Below are 22,432 nucleotides of genomic sequence, written 5' to 3' on the forward strand. Positions count from 1 at the left end.
ATGGCCTTCTTAGCATGTACTTTTGAGCAAATGTAGATTTCATTTTTAGACTTTGGTTTTTGTTTTAGAGGGAGAGAAACATTGATTGGTTGTTCCACTTATTTATATATTCTTTGGTTGATTCTTGCATGCGCCCTAACTGGGGATTGAACTGGCAACCTCCTGGTGCAAGGATGACATCCAACCAAATGAGCCACTTAGCCAGAGCTTGTGTATTTTTTAGAAATTGATTTTTAATCTTGTTAGATCTCTGGCTTCCTTTTTATAATATTTTATATTGCCCCTTTTGCTAACTGGAAATGAAAATCATAGTTAATATTACCTATCTGCTTAATTAAAAACTCATTATAATACTCTAATTTTAATATACAGGAGAAATAGAAGGAAAGCAACTTATAATAAAATGTGTATTTCAGTATGTAAATATTCAAGTGCACCACACTTGCTGGCACAAGAGGTATCAAATGGTTGCCACCTACACATAGAATTATTATGAATGTGACAGCTGTGAAAGCATAATTGATAAAAGTGTCATTTATAGTGATGATTCACATACCCAAGTGGCATTGAGATTGGTGACATGATTTTCCAATTTGGTGAACAACTCTTAGTAAAGTTCTGGACAAATATATAGATTTATAGTTTGGTTGCATTTTGGAAAATTTGGGATACATTAATAACTGTGGAAAATACATTTTTTTTTAACATATTGAATTCTAGTCTTAGATATATTCAGTAGAATGTTTGAAATTCATCCAGGACCTGTGGCAATTCTTTTCCATAGTGGATTGTTCCCTGTATTGCTGCACCTCTAGTTCCCTGGCACTTGCCCATTAAATATTAGTAGAGCTTTTATCCCATTCCTCAGTCCATCAATCCCCAGAATGCCTCCATATATAGAACGTCCTCTAGGAGTCATTGTTGCTACCATTGAGAACCACTGATTTAAAAAGTATTTAGCTATATTAGTCTACTACACCGTTGTATTCTCATGGAACCACAGTAACTTAAGTATCTTAGGTCCTTAAGTACGATATTTTGAATAATTAAGATAATTGCATAATTCTGAGAGAAGTTGATTTGTTCAAATGCATCATTATTTTGCAATTCTTTTAATATATTTTATTGATTTTTCACAGAGAGGAAGAGAGAGGGATAGAGTTAGAAACATTGATGAGAGAGAATCATTGATCACCTGCCTCCTGCACCACCCCCACTGGGGATGTGCCCACAACCAAGGCACATGCCCTTGACCGGAATTGAACCCAGGACACTTCAGTCCATAGACTGAACGCTCTATCCACTGAGCCAAACTGGTCTCAGCTATTTTGCAATTCTTGAAAGCAGATCAATAAGTTTACTATATTAAGTTGTCAATATCCTGCATTTTTGTTTTTTTCATCATTCTTCCTGTTTAGTAAGTCAGTAGTATATAATTTTCCTCAATGTCAGCATTTCCTTATTTAACAGGCACACGATGTTATTTGTCCCTTAACAAATTCACTTTTTAATTTACCATCGCACCAAAAAAATTAAGATACCTAGGAATAAATTTAAGTAAGGAGGTAAAAGACCTATATGTGGGAAACTACAAGACACTGAAAACAGAGATAAAGGAAGATATAAACAGATGGAAGAACATACCATGTTCATGGATTGGTAGAATCAACATCACTAAAATGTCCATACTACCCAAAGCAAACTATAGGTTCAGTGCACTCCCCATTAAAATACCAATGGCATATTTCACAGACCTAGAACAAACTCTAAAAATTCATCTGGAATAAAAAGAAGACCCCGAATAGCTGCAGCAACTCTGAGAAAGAAGAACAAAGTAAGAGGGATCTCTATACCAGATATCAAGCTGTATTCCAAAGCCACTGTTCTCAAAACTGCCTGGTACTGACACAAGAACAGACATATAGGCCAAGGGAATAGAATAGAGAATCCAGATATCAACCCAAACTACTATGCTCAATTAATATTTGACAAAGGAGGCAAGAACATACAATGGAGTCAATACATTCTCTTCAGTAAATGGTGTTGGGAAAATTGGACAGATACATGCAAAAAAAAAAAAAAAAAAATAAAACTACATCACCAAATTATACCATACACAAAAATAAACTTAAAATGGATAAAGGGTTTAAACATGATGGGAAATGATAAAAATACTAGAGGAATCTACAGGCAGCAAAATCTCAGATATATGCCGAAGCAATTTCTTCACTGATACCGCTTTTAGGGCAATGGAAACTAAAAAAAATAAACAAATGGGATTACATCAAAATAAAAAGCTTTTGCACAGCAAAAGAAACGACCAACAAAGCAACAAGAAAGCCCATTTAATGGGAGAACATATTTGCCAATGTTATCACCAATAAGGGTTTATCTCCAATATTTACAGGGAACTCATACAACTTAACAAAAGGAAGATACCCAATCAAAAAATGAGCAACAGACCGAAACCGGTTTGGCTCAGTGGATAGAGCGTCGGCCTGCGTACTGAAGGGTCCCGGGTTTGATTCCGGTCAAGGGCATGTACATTGGTTGCGGGCACATCCTCGGTAGGGTGTGTGCAAGAGGCAGCTGGTCGATGTTTCTCTCTCATCGTTTCTAACTCTCTGTCCCTCTCTCTTCCTCTCTGTAAAAAAATCAATAAAATATATTTTTAAAAAAAAATGAGCAACAGACCTAAATACTTTTTGAAAGAAGACACAAAGAAGGTCAAGAGACATACGAGACATACATGCTCAAAGTCACTAATCTGAGAGATGCAAATCAAAATGACAGTGCGGCCCTAACCGGTTTGGCCCAGTGGATCAAGTATCTGCCTGTGGACTGAAGGGTCCCAGGTTTGATTCCGGTCAAAGGCATGTACCTTGGTTGCAGGCACATCCCCAGTGGGGATTGTGTAGGAGGCAGCTGAATTGATGATTCTCTCTTACCAATGTTTCTAATTCTCTATCCCTCTACTTCTCCCTTCCTCTCTGCAAAAAATCAATAAAATATATTTTTTAAAAACGACAATGCGTTACCATCTCACACCTGTCAGAATGGCTATCATCAACAAATCCACAAATGGCAAGTGCTGGCGAGGATGCAGAGTAAAAGGAACCCTCATGCTCTGCTGGTGGGAATGCAGACTAGTGCAGCCACTGTGGAAAATAGTATGGAGTTTCCTCAAAAAACTAAAAATGGAACTCCCATTTGACACAGTGATCCCATTTCTAGGAATATATCCCAAGAAACTAGGAACCAATCAAAAAGGATATATGCACCCCTATGTTCATAGCAGCACAATTCACCATAGCTAAGATTTGAAAGCAGTCTAAATGCCCATATGCAGATGAGTGGATTAAAAACTGTTGTACATCTACACAATAGAATACTGTGCTGTGGTAAAAAAGAAGGAATTCTTACCATTTGCAATAGCATAGTAGATGAAACTGGAGAGCATTATGCTAAGTGAAATAAGCCAGTCAGAGAAAGATAAATATGTGATCTCACTCATTTATGGAATATAATGAACAACATAAACTGATGAACAAAAACAGATCCAGAGATAGAGAGGCATCGATCTGACTGTCAAACCTCAGAGGAAAGGTAGGGGAGGGTGGAGTTAAGGGGGAGAGATCAACCAAAGGACTTGTATGCAGGCATATTAGCCTAACCAATGGACACAAACACCACAGAAGTGAGGGCATGAGTGAGGGGGTTGAGGTGGGGCAATGGGTAGATAAGGACACATATGTAACGCCTTAATAAAAAAAAAAATCCACTTTTTAAAATAGGAAAATAATATAGTAATATGGAAGAAGCTTTGTAAACTGGAGGCAAATTTCCCATAATCACACAAATAATTTTCAGCATTTTGTTCTCTTTGGGCATATTTTGCCATTCAAAAACTCGTTCTGTATTTTATCTTTTCACTTAACATGACATAGCTTTTTAATGCTATTTTATAACTTCAAAACTATTATTTTAAATTACTGCATATTATTCTACTAGATTTCACACTTCAGCCATTTCCCAATCTTTAGATTGTTCACATTATAAAAATGATTATATATATGTAGATACATATCAGACATATTTACTTACATAATCCTTATTGATAGATCTGTTTCAATATATATTTATTCTTCTGAGTAGATCTCAAAAGTTGGGTCATTTATTGGTTCAGTAGTCTGGGACATTTTTGTAACTGGAGATTTTAAATTCCTCTATGTTTTGTTTAGATGTCCCTGGTAGATTTGGGAAAGAAGCTTTTAGAAGCGGCACGAGCAGGTCAAGATGATGAAGTTCGTATTTTGATGGCAAATGGAGCTCCTTTTACTACAGACTGGGTAAAGAATATTCTAATGTGGTATTTTTTCTTCTCATTTTTGAGGGTTTTTTTTTCCAGATAAAAATTTAGTATTGTGTATATAAGTGATAAAATTTTTATTTTGCAAATTTGTTTGCAACTTCAAAACTGTCTTTTGAAGGGAATGGTTTGTATTATATAAGGGTTTTTCTTTTAGACTATGGAGTTTAATAAGATAGGATGAATATAAAATGTTACTAGTTGTGATTTAACTTAAAACTTAAATTTAATTAAATTAAAAGTCTTATAAATAGCACAGGTACAATTTCTGATTCAGAAAATAACAGATAAAGATTGGGGTGAATGTTATAATGGCTTCTAAAAAGGATAAAAAAAAGTTTGCATTTTAATTGATATTTATAAAACTATTGCAAACATGACCAAAGAGGAAGACTGGAATGGAAAGTTCTTAGTAACTGAAAGCAACTGTGAGGAAGACAAAAAACATAATTCTATTTAATTCTGGGGTTAAATCAAAAGGGTTGCTTTTGGGAGTTCAGAAGGCTAGGAATCTAGATTAACCTTTCCACTGTAAAAAATTCCAGATTTTTAATTTTGTTGGTTTTGTCTGACTTGTCCTGTGTTTTTTTATTTTTTATTAAAAACAAACAAAACAAATTTTAATATGGAAAATTTCAAACATATATCAACCCCTTCATAGCCTTTACTCAACTTCAAAAATTATAAAATCATGATGAATTTTATTTTCTCTATAACCCCATCTACTTTTTTTGTTATGTATTATTTTAAAGTAAAGTCTAGGAATCATCTCACCCATACGTATTTTAACATGTCTTTAAAGATAAAGATATTTTGATTAAATATTTCAAAAATCTTAAGTGCCCTCATGAGTTAGAGAGAAAATAGAGATTATCAACCTGAAAAACCAAGTAAAAGGCAGAACCCAGAGAAATTTTACCCAAGAACATTTGCTGAACTCAGTAAATTTGCCTATTGGTTTTCCAACCTCATTGGCATGGATTACTGAAGGCAAAGACCCGAGACTGCTCACAGAAAGAAGTCTCCTAGGAAAGTCTCTCCCCATAACTCTGGAATCCCAAAGAGATGCACCTTCAGTACAAGGATAAGTCAGAAGTACTTCTTTCCTCCTCCTAACTGCTTCTGCCCCTGTCTCTCTTATTAGGGTACTGCAAAGTAAAGGAACTGACTTGAACCAATACATCAGATGGAGATAGGAAAAGATTTGGAGTCACAAGCCATTTCTTGCATACATTTGTGTCCCGTACATAAACTGAAAAAAGAATGTAAAGTGATCTTTGGACTAGATCCTAGGTTCCTGGAAGAAACAAATGACTATCCTTTCTGGAGGAACCTACCTTCATTCTAGGCTTTATATCCACAAATGAAATTCCAAGAAAAAAGAACAGTAAAAAATAACAGGTGAAAACAAAACAAAAAATAACAGACAAGGAAACAAGATATTTTGAACAATAATCTACTGAAACAACTAACAACAAAAGACTTATAAAAACTTTATTTTTTTATTATTATTATTTTTTAATATATTTTATTGATTTTGTACAGAGAGGAAGGGAGAGAGATAGAGAGTTAGAAACATCAATGAGAGAGAGTCATTGATCAGCTGCCTCTTGCACACCCCCTACTGGGGATATGCCCGCAACCAAGGTACATGCCCTTGACCAGAATCGAACCCGGGACCTTTCAGTCCCCAGGCCGACGCTCTATCCATTGAGCCAAACCGATTTCGGCAAAACTTTAGATAATTTTTTAATATAAGCAGATTGAGAATAGCTGAAATAAAATTACTAAACTGAAATATATGAAAAAAATCATCTAGCATGCAATGCAGAAATTAATACAAAATGTAAAAGCTGTCAGGAGTCATGAAGGCTAGTGTGAGAAAGACTAAGATATATGTAGTCACAAATCCACGAGGAGAATGAGAATAGGGATGAAGTAATATTAAGACATGGTGTCAGATTTTTCTAGAACTGATGAAAGATGGTAGCTCACAGATTGAAGTGGCTCATCAAATCTCCAGCAGGATCGATAAAAAAAAAAATCTCAAAGAATAGATACATCATAGTGATACATAGTGATCTTAAGACAAAAAGATCTTAAGAAGGATTAGTATCCATAAAACATGGGATTCCCAGGGCAGTAGTAAAAAGACAAGACAAAGAAGTATGGGCAGATGATTTGATATGCTACTTTACTAAAGATAAAGTTCAAATGACCAATAAACATGGAGAGATGCTCAGCTACATTACTAATTGGATAAATGTAAAGTAAAATAGTGAAGTATTAGTTGTATATACACCAGATTGGCCAGGGAAAAAAAAACAGGTCTAGCAGTGCCAAGCAGTGGTGAAGAGCTGTGTGGAGCACAGTTTGGCAGTACCTAGTAAATTTGAACATGTGCATACTTGTGATGTTGAACTGAAAATATTCCCAAGAGAAACTCTTGTTCATGTACTTGAGACATGATTAAGACTTTTTATTAGCAGCAGCGTAATTCATAGTAACAAAAACTAGAAACCCAAATGTTCATCAGTAGATTAGTTAAATTAATTAGGTTAAATAGTTAATTAGTTAAATCATTCATTCAGTAGACTATTACAGAGCGGAGAAAATTAGTGAACTACACTTAAATTCACCGGCATGGTTGAATCTTATGAGCATACTGAAGGTAAGTCATAGAACATTAATGCAGTATGATTCTATTTAAGCAAAGTTCAAAATAGGCAAAACCAAGAGTATATTATTTAGAGATATATAAGTGATTTAAAAACAAAAACAAAATAAAGTGGATGTGAGGGCAATCTGGCTGCGACATCTGTCACCCCCATTCAGCTGATCTGGCTGGCAGGGCGGGTGTCCCCCTCCTCCCTCACTGATCCATGTGCCTCCCTCCCGAAGCTGCGTGCTAGGTCTAGGTCAAAGAGGACGGCCTTCCCCCCAGAGGAGAGGACCGGTCTTGGGTCAAGGGTATGTGAGTAGTTGCACTCCTCTGCTAGAACCTCCAAACAAGCTTCCATTCACATTTTAGTACTGCCGTGGATATTGTGAATGTGGGGTTAATATAGTGGCTTGCTTAGACCACATGAAATTAATATAATGGGCTCTGTTCTGGTTCTGTCCTGGCTGACCTTAGACAGCACACCTCAGATCATATTTTTTCTTAAAAAAATTTTTTTCTTATATGAACTCATTTAAAAATATAACTTAGGTGCTTTAATTTACTTTTTAAGTCCTATAAAAGAGTTTAATATAAAAATATACACTATTACATTTATTTGATATGAATTTCATAGATGAAAAGAAGTTTTGTGTGGTTGGTCTGAGGAACAGTTTCCAATATTCTGAAAAATTTCTCAAACCCTAATTATCTCTAATCCCTGATGAATTTAATTTTGTTTAGGCTATCTGATCTGAAATATTGACTTTTCCTCTTCACTGAGGAAATTTTTGAAGGCCTCCATGAAGAAAATGTCATGAGCATAAATTCTTTTTTTGAATTATTATGTAAACAGATAGTATAATTTTGGTGTTTAAACAAAATATAAAATAGAAAGTAGTAATAGAAATGTACTAGCCGAAACCGGTTTGGATAGAGGGTCAGTCTGCCGACTGAAAGATCCCAGGTTCGATTCCGGGCAAGGGCATGTACATTGGCTACGGGCATATCCCCAGGAGGGGCTGTGCAAGAGGCAGCTGGTTGATGTTTCTCTCTCATCGATGTTTCTAGCTCTCTATCCCTCTCCCTTCCTCTCTATAAGAAATCAATAAAATATATATTTTTAAAAATTTATTGTACTAAAATGACAATAAATGTGGATTTTTTTTTTTCTTGTATAGCTGGGAACTTCTCCACTTCACCTGGCAGCACAGTACGGGCATTATTCCACCACAGAAGTACTACTTCGAGCTGGTGTAAGTAGGGATGCCAGAACCAAAGTGGACCGAACACCCTTACATATGGCAGCTTCTGAGGGCCATGCCAGCATAGTAGAGGTTTTGCTTCAGGTATGTGTTCTCTCTTTTTGTACTTTGAAAAGTAAATCTCTACAGGGCTTATGGTTTTATAAGAGGGAGAAGAAAACTACTTTTATTGAATATCTACCCCTCCTCCCATGTTATCTCATTTTGTGTGTGTAATGAGATCAAATGTAAATTGCGTTAAGGTTTTCTTTTGTGAGGGGATTAAAACAATTATTCTGGGTATGTTCTTAGTTAAGTCAAACAATTGATTTCTTAAACCTTGATGTCTGCCATGGGGAAGGCCTATAGTTTTGTCTTAACACAGTTAAAATGCTCAAGGAAAAAAAATATTAGGCTTAGATAATTTAAAATAAACAAATAATGCAAATGGTGATTTTTCTTTAATCACTTAAATGCCAAAAAGAAAATTCTGAAACAGAATGATAGATTTAGGTATTCTTAATCCTTTTTATTCTGGCCTCTAGATGAGCATTTTCAACTGATGTGCTACAAGAATTTTTAAAACATGCAATACCTATTTAGTCAGGAGCTCTGACTTACTTTTACTTAGATTTCAAATAAAAAAATGACCAATGTTATTGGTCTTGTCTCAAAATAAGGTTGTTCCTGATTGGTTAAATCTTGGTATCTGAAATCCTTATATGTAAGTACTAGAGGCCCGGGGCATGGATTTGTGCACCAGTGGGGTCCCTCAGTCTGGCCTGCACCCTCTTGCAATCCGGGACCCTTTGGGGGATGTAATAGTGTGCAAAGTGGCAGATGGCTAGGGAGGAGCCTGAGCCCAGGCTGGGTGCCACGCTGCCCCCGCTCAATCTAGTCCCACTGCGCCTGCTGCTGCCAGCTGCGCTTGCCAGCCCTGAGCCTGGGAGCTGGCGCCCTTTGGTTGCTTAGGCTTTTATATATAGAGAGACAGGCACTTAACTTTTTAAAAAGTCACTTTGGAGCAAAAAGGGTAGGTAATTACTATTATTTATTAAATTTTTTTAAAATCAAACAAAATTATACTTATGTCAGGTCAGCAAAAAATATATTTTTTGATGTGTTGTATCACTTAGTATTTTATGTCTGCTGTGAAATGAAAAAGGTTGAAAATCTCTGCTCTAGATCAGCCTGTCCAAAAGAAATACAATGTAAGCTACAAATGCAAATCATACGTATCAATAATTATAGATTTTCTATTTTATAAAAGTAAAAAGCAATTTAAATACTATATTTTACTTAACATATACAAAATATTATTATTTCTACATGAAATCAATATAAACCTTATTATGTTGCTTATTTTACAACCTTATTTTGCTGTTTAGTCTTTGAATTCAGTGTATATTTACAATTACAGGACTTCTCTATTCGGACTAGCTGTATTTCAAATGCTTAGTCACATATGTCTTGTGGCTACCATAATGGACAGTGTACCTCTAGTTGGCTCCCCTTAATTTCTTTATATTACACCGGTTTTGAAAGCAAAGGATATTTTTATGTAAATAAGAAACTAGAGTTAAAAATAGGGTTTGGGAGGAATGCTCATAGTTTTCCTTCACTTCTTATTCTGTTCTAGCCCTTCATGCTCACAACTGGGTGACTGAAAAAATCAGTGCTGCTCTCCTAAGAAATTAGAAGGAAAGCAATTAGGAAAGTCATCATGATAGAAAATCGATTAAATAACAGATGTGTGGTGATCCTGGAGCATATAGATTATTCAACACACAAAAAATGGTTGATCATGTTAGTAGCAAATTTTTTTAAAGTGTAATGTGTAGAATTTTCATTTCAGCAATTTTTAGTATTTCATATTTTAGAAATCTCTTATTTTGAAATATTTTTGTAGCATGGTGCTGATGTCAATGCAAAGGACATGTTAAAGATGACAGCTCTACATTGGGCCACAGAACACAACCATCAAGATGTGGTGGAGCTCTTAATCAAATATGGTGCTGATGTACACACGCAGAGTAAATTTTGTAAAACTGCATTTGATATTTCAGTAGACAATGGGAATGAAGATTTAGCAGAGATATTACAGGTAACTTTTTCTTTTAAGAAAATAAAAGATTTCTGTTTTATGGATGATTTGAACTATTCAGTTTGTAGCTTTTCATTTTGGACTCAGTTATTTTGGACAGGCCTTTTTTTTTTGCTTTTCGTTCATTACTCTTCATTTTCCTGATTATAAGACTGTAGTCTTTGCATGTAACATTAGAAGATTAGATAAGATGTTACTTTCTGTGTTAAATTCCTAAATTCTCCTACACATTTTATTTTATTCTTTTTGTTGCATACCATATGGTTTTGGCTACCATATGGTGTTTCAAAGTTTGTTATATTTCACAAAAAAGTTTTTTGTTTGCAGCCATAATGTCCCCTGAGTGAGTGACACAGTCTTTATCATTCTGGGTGGTTTCTTTCATTTCTCACCATTCTCAGAAAAACCTGTGAGCATGGTTATTTTTGGCTTTTGGTCAAATTTTTCTAATAACCAACATTTCTGTTCTTCAGCTAGACAACATTGATGTAAATTATCTTCTTACTGCCTCTTCTTGCATGTCTTCTTGTTATCCTTCCCAATAAAACTCTTTCTTTAAGACCATCTGACTCTATTAGACTTCAGCTAGTCACTTAAAGGACATATTCAGAAAAATGAACTTTGCCAGGCCTCTTCCTAGGAGTGCAGTTTGGGGGTTAGGTTGAAGATGTAGAACAACTGGGAAGGACATGCTTTATATATGTCGTGTTATAGATTGCTCAATATAGCAGAGGAAATAATTTAATTTAAATAATTTAATTTCTGAAGCCACAGGGCTGCATATCTTTCAGGTGTGTTCTATAAAAGCCTTTCAGATATCCATTTCTCCTGTCATTGGATTTTGCTGCATTAGCTCATGGGAACTTAGAATATAAATTCATACTTTTGGTTTACCTCTATATTCTTAGTAGACCATAAAAAAGATACCCATTTATATTATATGATTCTTCTTAAATTACAGAATGTTCTTTTATATTTTTGTTTGTACTATGTTGAAAGCCTGTGCTATATGTTCTGGTTATAATTCTGAAATATTGTGGTGATTTGTCCCCCAGATTGCTATGCAGAATCAAATCAACACAAACCCAGAGAGTCCCGACACTGTGACGATACATGCTGCAACACCACAGTTTATCATTGGACCTGGAGGGGTGGTGAACCTAACAGGTCTGGTATCTTCAGAAAATTCATCCAAGGCAACAGGTATTGAGATGCATATAGGATAGCTATTGGGATTTTAAGCCTTAGTAGGTATCCATCCTTTTAAGAAAGGACAGTTGGAGAATGAGGGTAAGAAAAACCTTGGTTTTCTTTGGTATAATTGAAAAAACACCCAAATTTTTATGAGAAAGTAATTTAAAGAAAGGTGATATTGCAAAACATACTGCAGTATTATCTTTCAGAACTAATGCTATCCAAGCTTGTTTATCACAAAACTAATATTATTCAGGCTTCATTTAAGAGTTGAATGAGGTGAAACAGAATATCAGATTAAAGCTCCTTAAAAATTAAACTCTATTTTTTCTTTTCTTACAGATGAAACAGGTGTGTCTGCTGTTCAGTTTGGAAACTCCTCTACATCAGTATTAGCTACATTAGCTGCCTTAGCTGAAGCATCTGCTCCCTTGTCCAACTCTTCAGAAACTCCAGGTTAGAAAAACAAGTCACATATGTACATTAAAAGTTAGAGATTCAAATATTCACAAAGGCCAAGAATCCTAATATATTATATAAAAACCCAGGGTCCGTAACATCCAAAACGACTGAAGGCTCTACTTACCGGCAGTCAGTGCTAACTGCCAAGGTGGCTGCAGATCAGGCCTGAAGAGAGGTCTGGAGCAAGAAGCAGGGTCTGATCTGTAGCCTCCATGGGAGCTCTTGATCAGCCCTTGCCTCTCTCTTTCTCTTGGGGCCTGGCCGGCAGTTGCAACTCTCTCTTGGGCCTCCCCTGGGGCAGCTGATCAACCCCGCCTCTCTGACCAGGCCTGTTGATAGGCCTGGAGATGCTGACTGGCATAGAAACTGACCAGTCGTAACCTAAACTGGGTGAAGTGGAGGAACTAAGGGCTGCCTAGGAGGCGGAGCTTTTGACATTGACTGGCATAGAAAGCAACCATTTAGAACCTAATCTGGGTGAACTACGAAGACAGAACCTAAAGTGAGGGCTGGGGAAGGATTTTAAGGGCAACAGCTGTTTGGTATAAGCAGTAAGAAAGCAGTTCATTTTTTTAATGACCGGCAGTATAGTGCATATGGCTGGCTATTAGTCCAGATATAGTGATTATGTATTTTTGTCTGCCAAGAGCATCTCTTCTTGATGAAAAAGGCTTTCCCTCCCATTTAAGCAATTCTATCCTATATAATCTATCTATACTATAAGAGGGTAATATGCTAATTAGGCAGTCAACCAGCATCTTCTGGATGACTGACTTCTTTCTGGACAAAGCCATGGTGGTGGGAGTCGAAGCAGAGGCTGTTAAGGATGATCAGGCTAGCAGGGGAGGGCAGTTGGGGATGAGATCAGGCTGGCAGGGGAGGGCAGTTGGGGGTGAGGTCAGGCCAGGGAGGGCAGTTGGGGGCAAGATCAAGTTGGTGGGGGAGGGCAGTTGGAAGGTGAGATCAGGCCTGCAGGGGAGGGCAATTAGGGGCAATCAGGCAGTCAGGCAGAAGGGTTAGGGGCAATCAGTCAGGCAAGTGAGCCAGCAGTCCCAGATTGCAAGGGGAATGTCCAACCACTGGTTTAGGCCTGATCCAAAGGGGTCCCCATTTGGAGAGGGTGCAGCCTGGGCTGAGGGGAACCTCTACTGCCACCGCCCCCCCCCCCCCAAATACACGAATTTTGTGCACTGACCTCAAGTCCTATATAATAAAAGCCTAATATGCAAATAGACGGAACGGCGGAATGACTGGTCGCTATGACACACACTAACCTCCAGGGAGCAGATGCTCAATTCAGGAGCTGCCCCCAACCCTCAGGGCCCAGACCAGCCAAGGTGCTAGAAGGTGCAAGTAGGGAGTAGGGAAACCACAAGATGTAGTGTAGTTACCCCTTGGCTAATAATAGCAATGTGCATTGCTATCCTGAGGTTTTGAAGAGACATAAGGAGACAGTAATTACTAGAACCCAGAGACAGAGGGCTTTTTCTTTGTTCCATCTGATATGGTAAGGGCAATAGGACAGTAGCAGGGGGCTCCCCTGATCACCCCGCCAGTCACCCCACATATCAGCCCTGATTGTCGGGCAGGGCTAGGGACCCTACCCATTTACCCACTCACGAATTTCGTGTATCAGGCCTCTAGTGTCATATAAAAGGCTAAAGTGGGCAGGGTTGAGATAATGGCCTTCTAAAGAGAGTAAGGCAGGGCAGGGATGCCTCAGCTTCTCAGCTACAGCTATTTCTAATCTTATGCTCAGTGTTGCCAGATCCTGCTCTTTCATGGGGAGCTGAAAATCTGGATTTTATTTATTTATGTTTTATTTTTAAGCAATCTTTATTGTTTAGATTATTACATTTGTTCCTCTTTCTTCCCCCATAGCTCCCCTCCACCTAGTTCCCATCCTACCCTCTGCCCTTACCCCCTCCCCCACACTGTCCTCATCCATAGGTGTACGATTTTAGTCCAGTCTCTTCCCACACCCCCCACACCCCTTATCCCCAGAGAATTGTCAGTCCACTCCCTTTTTATGCCCCTGATTTTATTATATTCACCAGTTTATTCTGTTCATCAGATTTTTTATTCACTTGATTTTTAGATTCACTTGTTGATATATATTTGTTGTTCATATTTTATCTAAGATGGTAACTAAATATAGTTACTTAAACTGAGGGAATGCATATCTTTTAGTTAACTCTAAGTTAAGTAGTTATCTGCTATATTTGCTCGAAACTTCCATTGTTCACCTTGATAATTTTATGAATTATACTTTTATTTTTACTAATATTTCATCTTCCAGTATCATATTAGTAATCTAATTTGCAGTCTAGTTTTGGCTCCTTTTTTCTCTTTAGTATTTTGCTTTATTTGATTTATTGTGGTAGGTACCTAGCTAGTTAAAAGATTTAGCATCTGAATATAATGTATAGCTTCTATGTATTGAAGCACAATTGAACATTTCTTTTGACTGTCAAGATTTGCAGAGGTTCTGTTAAAGTATACGTTGTTTTATCCCCCTTATGCTCTCATTTCACTAATTTTGGAAAAAACAAGAATATTCCTGAAACATATATATTTGAAGTGTTCTCATAGTGTACTTTCCTGTGCATAAAATTAAAGGGATTAACTTGTGACTGCTGATTTCTCTATCTTTGGCCAGCCCATTTTTTAAGGTACCTGAGCATGTATTCTATGCTACGTTTTTAGGGTTTCTTGGGAGCCCATTGTCTTCTGATATAATTGGTTTCCTTATTTTTTCTTAAATTTCTTACCATAGCACATCTTAAAAAGAAAGCTTTTAGATGAAAGGCAAGAACTCTTTATTATTTTAATGACAGTCATTGCAGATAGTGCAAAGATGAAAGTTCTGGAGTTGTGCCTTGATTGTGTGTGATCTCAGAAATTTCTTACAGATGATGATGCTTGGAAATAGTTACTACTTATAGTTAGCATTCAACCTGAGTGAACATTTCTTTTTCATATGGATATTTTCTTAAAAAAATCAAAGCAATAGTCTATGTGTTTGAAAATCTGAGTAGTAGTTCTATTGAATATATTACTATTTTATGTCCTACATTTCATTTTATAATTATCTTCCTGAAATTTTTTTAAGTGCTTGGTGATAAAGCCTAATTATAGTTTAAGACAAACAAAAAATGAGAGAACTCAAAAACACAAAGGCTCTTTGCATTTTGAGTGTTATCTTCTGCAGTTTGTATTGTAACCCTTCATTATAAAATAAAGAACAGAGTTGCAGCCAGGCCTGCTGCCATGTGTGCATCCTTAGAAAGTAGGGTCCCAGTACTCCCCTGCCTTTGAAAAAAATGTAGCATACTAGTACATATGTAGGGCCTCTGTCTTCAGTAAATCTTGTGGTAATTGATATACATGATGTTCTCCTGGGAATTGGTAGCAACTTAGCATGTTTCTGAGCAACTGTGTATCTGAATAGTAGCACTTGAGGAGAGAATGCTTTTTAAAAAAAATTATACTTTTGGTAAAAAGCGGCCTCAGATAACTTATTAAAAACCCCACATAATTTAGAAATAGTTCTTATGTCACTTCTTTTAGCAGCTTTGTTGACAGTTTTTCCATTTTTCAGAAATAGTTATATTAAACATTTTTTATATTGACAGTTTTCAAACCCATAGAAAAATTGGAGGATGAACTTTATACTTTTCACCTATATTCATAGCTGTTAACATCTTGCCACATCTGCATGTTCATTCCCACCACCAAAGTTTTAAGAATTTGACCCAAATTATTTTATTTTGCCAAGTAGGCTGCAGACTTCTTGACACTTCATTCTTTAATACTTCAGCGTGTATTTCTCAAGAATAAGGGCATCCTTTTACTGCTCACACCTCCATTATATTTCCTAAAAGCATCATGTTAATTCAGTGACATTACTGACATATGGTCCATAGTTCAAGTTTCTTTAATTATCCCCAAGATGTCCTTAAGCTGTTTTTCATTCAGGGTCCAATTAAAGTTCACACATTGTATTTGGTTATTGTTCTTCTTTAGTCTCCCCCAATTTAGGATTATTCTATTGTCTTTGTTGTTCTTTATGACATTGAAATCTCTGTAGTCTAAGCCAGTTGTCTGCAGGATCACCCACATTCTGGATTCATTTATTTCTTAATAATTAGATGCAAGCCAAACATTTCTGGGAAGAACACAGTGATATTTTGTAATCTTACATTGCATCACATCAGGAGGCACATAATGTCAGGCTGTCCTGATAATGACCGCCTGGTGAGAGTGGCAACCACTAGATCTTTATAGTTCCCTTTTTCTAACGAATGCTAATCTTTGGTGTGATACCTTGGGAACATTTAAATATCTTGTTTCCTCAAAACATTTCACCAATGGTTTTAGCATCCTTTAGGATGTGCAATGATATATATATATATATATATATATATATATATACATATATATATATATATATATGTTACATTGATAATTTTTTATTATCTTATTAAGTGTTCTATATTAATATATTGTTATAGTAGATCATAGTATATTACTATGATATAATATATTATGCTTAATATATTACATATTAGTTAAATATAATATATTCATATGATACCAGACATGCATGCCACTTAACAAGGCAAACCCTGTTCACATAATCCAAAAAGGGAATACTATTTAGTCTGGCTACTTGAAAATACAAATTTTCATGTTTCATTAGATATTGAAATGTTTATCAGCTATAAATGTAAATGTAGTATATGTAATGGAGTATACTAAATGTAAATGTAAATGGGAGTATAACCACATATAAAATCATCTTTTGGATTATGGAATTTTATTAAGCAGGTGTATCCTTTGTTATATCTGTGACTTTAGGAGACCTTACAAATTTGGTACCTCATATAACTAAATGAAGAGGAATTGCTTATTTAAACACACACATGCATGAATAGTTGGAACTCACTTATTGTAAATTGTGGGAGTTGTAGTCATAATGTTTACATAGGTATGTATAGCACTTAATGTTTACATAGATATGTATAGACTAAAGTTTAAAACCATGTACAAGCTTTTCTGTGTAAGGAGGAAGCAGGGAAGGCAAAGGTACTAAAGCAAAAAGACACTTCTGTTTTTATTTTTATATATGTTCACTGATTTTCACATTTATATTTTTCCCCCCAGTAGTGGCTACGGAGGAAGTAGTTACTGCAGAATCAGTGGATGGTGCAATTCAGCAAGTAGTTAGTTCAGGGGGTCAGCAAGTCATCACAATAGTAACGGATGGAATCCAGCTTGGAAATTTGCACTCCATTCCAACCAGTGGAATAGGCCAGCCCATCATTGTGACCATGCCAGATGGACAGCAAGGTGAGTAGTAGGCATTTCCATAAAGTTGCTGTTTATTCTCAGTTTGCCTTAAGTTATGTTTTTGTAACCCTTTGCAACAGATTTAGTTGCATCACTTTATTTGCTTAGGCCAGTGTTTCCCAAACTTTTGACATATGTGTACCCCTTCTATAATTTTCGTAACGCTGAGTACCCCTCGTACTCATGAGAACGAAGAATTAGGCGCAGCTAAGCACGGTGCAGTGCATATCCCTACCAAACTTCAGTGCAACTCAAACCCTCACCAAACTCTTCCTGTACCCCTGGGGGTACGCGTACCACACTTTGGGAAACACTGGCTTAGGCTAATATTAAAGTTAGCTTGCTTTATCAGAGTATATACCAGGAGGAAAAAAGAATTGGCCCCAAAGTATTCTGCTTGAAAATAAGCTTAAATAAATAATTCAAAATCAGCATTGGATGATAATTTCTTAGTCCATTTAATGCAATTCAGATATCATGTGAGCTTTTAAAAATACCATGTAAGGAAAAGCTACCTAAAATAAAAAGTTAGAGTTAAGACTGTAATAGCTATGTGGTAGCAACTTTTAGCAGTTTTGTTGACAGTTTTTCCATTTTTTTTCCACTCGGGAACCACAGAGAACAATAAGATGGATGAAGTAGAAGCCCCAACTATGTTTTCATTGAATCTAAAAGGTTGAAAAAAAACCCACAGAATTGCACATTTTAAGCGCTGCCAAAAATATCTAAGAACATTACAGTCAGGGCAAGAGAAGTCTCATGAAAACCTACAATGGTGCTTCAAGAAAAGAAAAGGGTTGAGTTCAGAAATCAGCAATAAGTACACACTCCCAGCAAGACAGGGCCCAGACTGAATAGGCAGTGCAGTGCAGTGCAGCCAGCAGGACTAAGATAGATAGAATCGGATGGAATAGTGGAGGAAGCAGAAAGAGAAGGGGCAGCAAGTTCCTAGCTTAGAAAGCATCACCTGCACCCAGTCCCCGAACAAAAAGTATGTGCACACACATACTTTTAGAAAATGAGTAGGATTGCAGAGATCATGCCTCTTCATGGCCAGTGAAGGAATTATGGAAGGGAAAGGCTGGAGGTAGAAGTTCTAAACGACGTTTGGGTTAGCAGGAGAGGAGGTATGACACTTAGGAAGGAGTTTGTTACTTAGCAGGACAAGAGGAGACCTTGACCTGTGAAGCCTGAGAGGCCTTTTTCCTGTTCTGTAGAAATCACCTGCTAATAGCTGGTCAAAGAGCTCTTCAGGCCCAGGTGATTTCACAAAGCCTTAAAGAACTAATCCAATTACCCACAAAAGAAGAAAGCTTTTCAAAGTATTTGTATTAAGCAGATAGAGCTTTGTTTCCCAAACCTAACATTTATACAGACAAGTCTCACTGATGAACAAATGGAAAAAAACTCAGTTTCAAATCGGAAGACTCACTATCAAGAAGCTCTCAATTTTTTCCTGACTTGACTTGTAAGTGTAGTGTGATATATATTTTTTAATTTTTATTTTTTAATTTAATTTAATTTTTAAAAATAAGTCTTTATTCAGATTATTACAGTTCCTCCTTTTTCTCCCCATAACTCCTCTCCACCCGGTTCCTACCCCACCCCATGCCCTTACTCCCCACATTGTCCTTGTCTATAGGTGCTCAATATTTGTCCAGTCTTTTCCCGCACCCCCCACACTCTGTTCTCCCACACCCCCTCCGAGAATTGTCAGTAACTCCCTTTCTATGCCCCTGATTCTATTATATTCACCAGTTTATTCTGTTCGTCATATTTTTTATTCACTTGATTTTTATTTTTTTTTTAACATTTTTAAAAAATATATTTTATTGATTTTGTACAGAGAGGAAGGGAGAGAGATAGAGAGTTAGAAACATCGATGAGAGAGAGTCATCGATCAGCTGCCTCTTGCACACCACCTACTGAGGATATGCCCGCAACCAAGGTACATCCCCTTGACTGGAATCAAACCTGGGACCTTTCAGTCCCCGAGCCAACGCTGTATCCATTAAGCCAAATTGGTTTCAGCTTCACTTGATTTTTAGATTCACTTGTTGATAGATATGTATTTGTTGTCACTTTGTTTTTCATAATTTTTATCTTTACCTTTTTCTTCTTCTTCCTCTTCTTAAAGAATACCTTTCAGCTTTTCATGTAATCCTGGTTTGGTGGTGATGAACTCCTTTAGTTTGTTCTTATCTGTGAAGCTCTTTATCTGACATTCAATTCTAAATGATAGCTTTGCTGAGTAAAGTAATCTTGGTTGTAGGTTCTTAGTATTCATCACTTTGAATATTTCTTGCCACTGCCGTCTGGCCTGCATAGTTTCTGTTGAGAAATCAGCTACAATCATATGGGTACTCCCTTGTAGGCAACTGTTTTTCTCTTGCTCCTTTCAATATTCTCTCTTTGTCTTTTGCCCGTGGCATTTTAGTTATGATGTATCTTGGTGTGGTCCTCTTTAGATTCATCTTATTTGGGGTTCTCTGCACTTGCTGGACGTGTAAGTCTATTTCTTTCATCAGGTAGGGGAAGTTTTCAAATAGGTTTTCAGTATCTTGCTCTCTTCTTTTGGCATCCCCTTATTTCGGATGTCGGTATGCTTGAAGTTCTCCCAGAGGCTCCTTACACTATCCTCATATTTTTGGATTAATTTTTCTTTTTGCTTTTCTGGTTGGGTGTTTTTTGCCTCTTCTTATTTCAAATCATTGACTTGATTCTTGTGATCCTCTAGTCTGCTGTTGGATCTCTGTATATTATTCTTTATTTTAGTCAGTGTATGCTTAATTTTTAATTGGTCCCTTTTTATTTCCTCAAGGTTCTCACTAAATTTCTCAGAGGTTTCAAGAAGATTTTTGAGTAACCTTATAACCGTGATTTTGAACTCTATATCTAGTAGTTTGCTTTCCGCCATTTCTTTCATTTGTGACCTGTCTCTTTGTCTCCACATTTTGGCTTCTTCCCTGAGTTGATAGAGTAGCTTTGTGTGCTAGGTGTCCAGTGGCTCAGCCTCCCCAGTTACCTGAGGTGTATGCTTTTGGTGTACCTTTTGTGGGCTATGTGCACAGTCTTATTGTAGTTAGCCTTGATTGCTGTTGGTATCACTGATTAGAATTGGCCTCCAGACCAATTGGCTGTGAGGATCAGTTATGTCTACACTGGGAGAACTTTGGTGCTGGACACACCCTTATGGGGCAAGACTTGCTTCAGTGGAGCTTTGGTGCTCACTGAGTCTGCCCCCTGAGTGTGTCTCTTATGGATTTGAAGAGTTGTAATCTGATATGGTCTCACACTGACGACTTTGTACAATGGCTCTTGGATCTCCAAGGAGGTACAAAGTCAACCATTGCCTGAGGCCACCCAGAGATCTGCAGATTCCTCCTCTTAGTTTGGGGTTTGGAGGTGCCCAGATGGGGCGCAGCTGTGAAGCAATTCAGGCTGCTGATGAGCCTTAGGCCTTCTTTTGGAAGCTCTGGGGATCTTTGACTAGCTGCTGTTTGTTAAGTTAGGTTGCAAAAGGCCAGTCCATTCATATGCAAACCCCTCTGCACAAGCTTGGGTGGGGTTATAAATTGGGTGGGGCATAGTCTCAGGGAATTACAGGGCAGTGCAAATAGCAATGGTTGCCCATTTGCCCTGCCCCGATAGGTCCCCGGGTCTCTGTGTCCCTATAAGTCCCTGGGTCTCTGTGTCCCACAGCCCTGTGCAGGAACAATGAATGCTGCGACCACCTCTGAAAGAAAGCCGCCCTCCTGTTCCTGTCCTGATGCCAGACAGTCCAGTTTCTCACCCTATGAGTCTGGGTCCCCAAGTCTCACTTGGAACTGGAATTCAGAGCAGTTGGGGGTTTGTATCTCTCTCCCTACTGAAGAAGACTCAGCGTACTCAGTTACTAGCTCGTTTCCGTACGCACTTCCGTACCTTCCCTCTTCCACACCTTGGCACCTCCTTCCAGTCTAGATGTGCTGTTCTCTTTCCTTCTTGTTATAGAACTTCCACTCAGCCAGCTTTCCCATGATTCTGGATGATATTTGTTTTTTCTTTTAGTTGTAGTTTTTGTTTGTTTGTTTGTTTTTCCCCCCCCCCCCCCCAGTTGTAGTTTTGATGTGGTTGTGCGAGACAGCAAGTTCAAGTGTTTACCTATGCCGCCATCTTGGTTCCTCCCCTGTAGTGTGCTATTTAAAAAAGACTATTAATTTGCTGTTATAACAAAATACTATAGATGGGTGACTTGAACAACAGCTTTTTGTATTCTCAGGGTGCTGGAAGTGTGAAATCCTAGGTAAAGGTGTTGGCAATTTTAGTTTCTTCTGAGACCTCTGTGGCTTGCAGGTGGCTGCCTTCTTGCTGTGTCCCCACATGGTTGTCCCTCATATGTGTGTATTGTCTGTGTCCTGGTAATCGCTTCATATAACCCCAGTCATATTGGATTAGGATACTCCAAAAGGACCCTATTTTTTACCGTATTCACCTCTTTAAAGTCCCTATCTCCAAATACAGTCACATTCTGAAGTGCTGAGGGTCCTTAAACATTTGAACTTTGAGGGGACACAATTCAGCCCACAACAAAAAACCAAGAGGTCTCTTTCTGCAAGTAGCTAAACATTCTAAGTTTATAGTGATAGGGGAGGAGGAAAGAAGAAAAAGAAAGAAAACTCTGAAAAAGAATAACAATAAGAGGAACCTACTGAATATGAAAATAAACTTTTAAAGATTCCATAATTTTAAAATGTGTAACTGACATTTGAACATATATACTATGTAGAGAGTTCCAAGAAACAAATATTGTACAAGGTTTTCAAATTCTTTTTTTTTTAATACATTAATAACATTTTCATTTTTTTTTTAAATATATTTTATTGATTTTGTACAGAGAGGAAGGGAGAGAGATAGAGAATTAGAAACATCGATGAGAGAGAGTCATTGATCAGCTGCCTCTTGCACACCCCCTACTGGGGATATGCCCGCAACCAAGGTACATGCCCCTTACCGGAATCGAACCCGGGTCCCTTCGGTCCCCAAGCCGACGCTCTATCCATTGAGCC

The 22,432-nt window shown here is 37.3% G+C and overlaps 1 protein-coding gene across 16 annotated transcripts in view; it reads left to right on the plus strand.

Annotated features, from left to right (window-relative positions):
* Window positions 1-22,432, plus strand: part of GABPB1 (GA binding protein transcription factor subunit beta 1) — a 55,800-nt gene that overhangs the window by 23,049 nt on the left and 10,319 nt on the right. For 6 of the 16 annotated variants that reach the window (XM_036442400.2, XM_036442391.2, XM_036442425.2 and 3 more), the window contains exons 2-7: window positions 4,242-4,349; window positions 8,210-8,377; window positions 10,182-10,376; window positions 11,432-11,579; window positions 11,913-12,026; window positions 17,199-17,384. In XM_036442400.2, the coding sequence (XP_036298293.1) occupies window positions 4,242-4,349; window positions 8,210-8,377; window positions 10,182-10,376; window positions 11,432-11,579; window positions 11,913-12,026; window positions 17,199-17,384 (919 nt within the window). Of the gene's footprint in view, window positions 1-4,241; window positions 4,350-6,205; window positions 6,629-8,209; window positions 8,378-9,911; window positions 10,079-10,181; window positions 10,377-11,431; window positions 11,580-11,912; window positions 12,027-17,198; window positions 17,385-22,432 lie in introns of those variants that run through there. The other 10 variants (XM_036442434.2, XM_045582627.1, XM_036442408.2 and 7 more) reach the window with 9 other exon arrangements.

This window comes from Pipistrellus kuhlii, unplaced genomic scaffold, assembly GCF_014108245.1.
Source record: "Pipistrellus kuhlii isolate mPipKuh1 unplaced genomic scaffold, mPipKuh1.p scaffold_m20_p_1, whole genome shotgun sequence".
NCBI lineage: Eukaryota > Metazoa > Chordata > Mammalia > Chiroptera > Vespertilionidae > Pipistrellus > Pipistrellus kuhlii.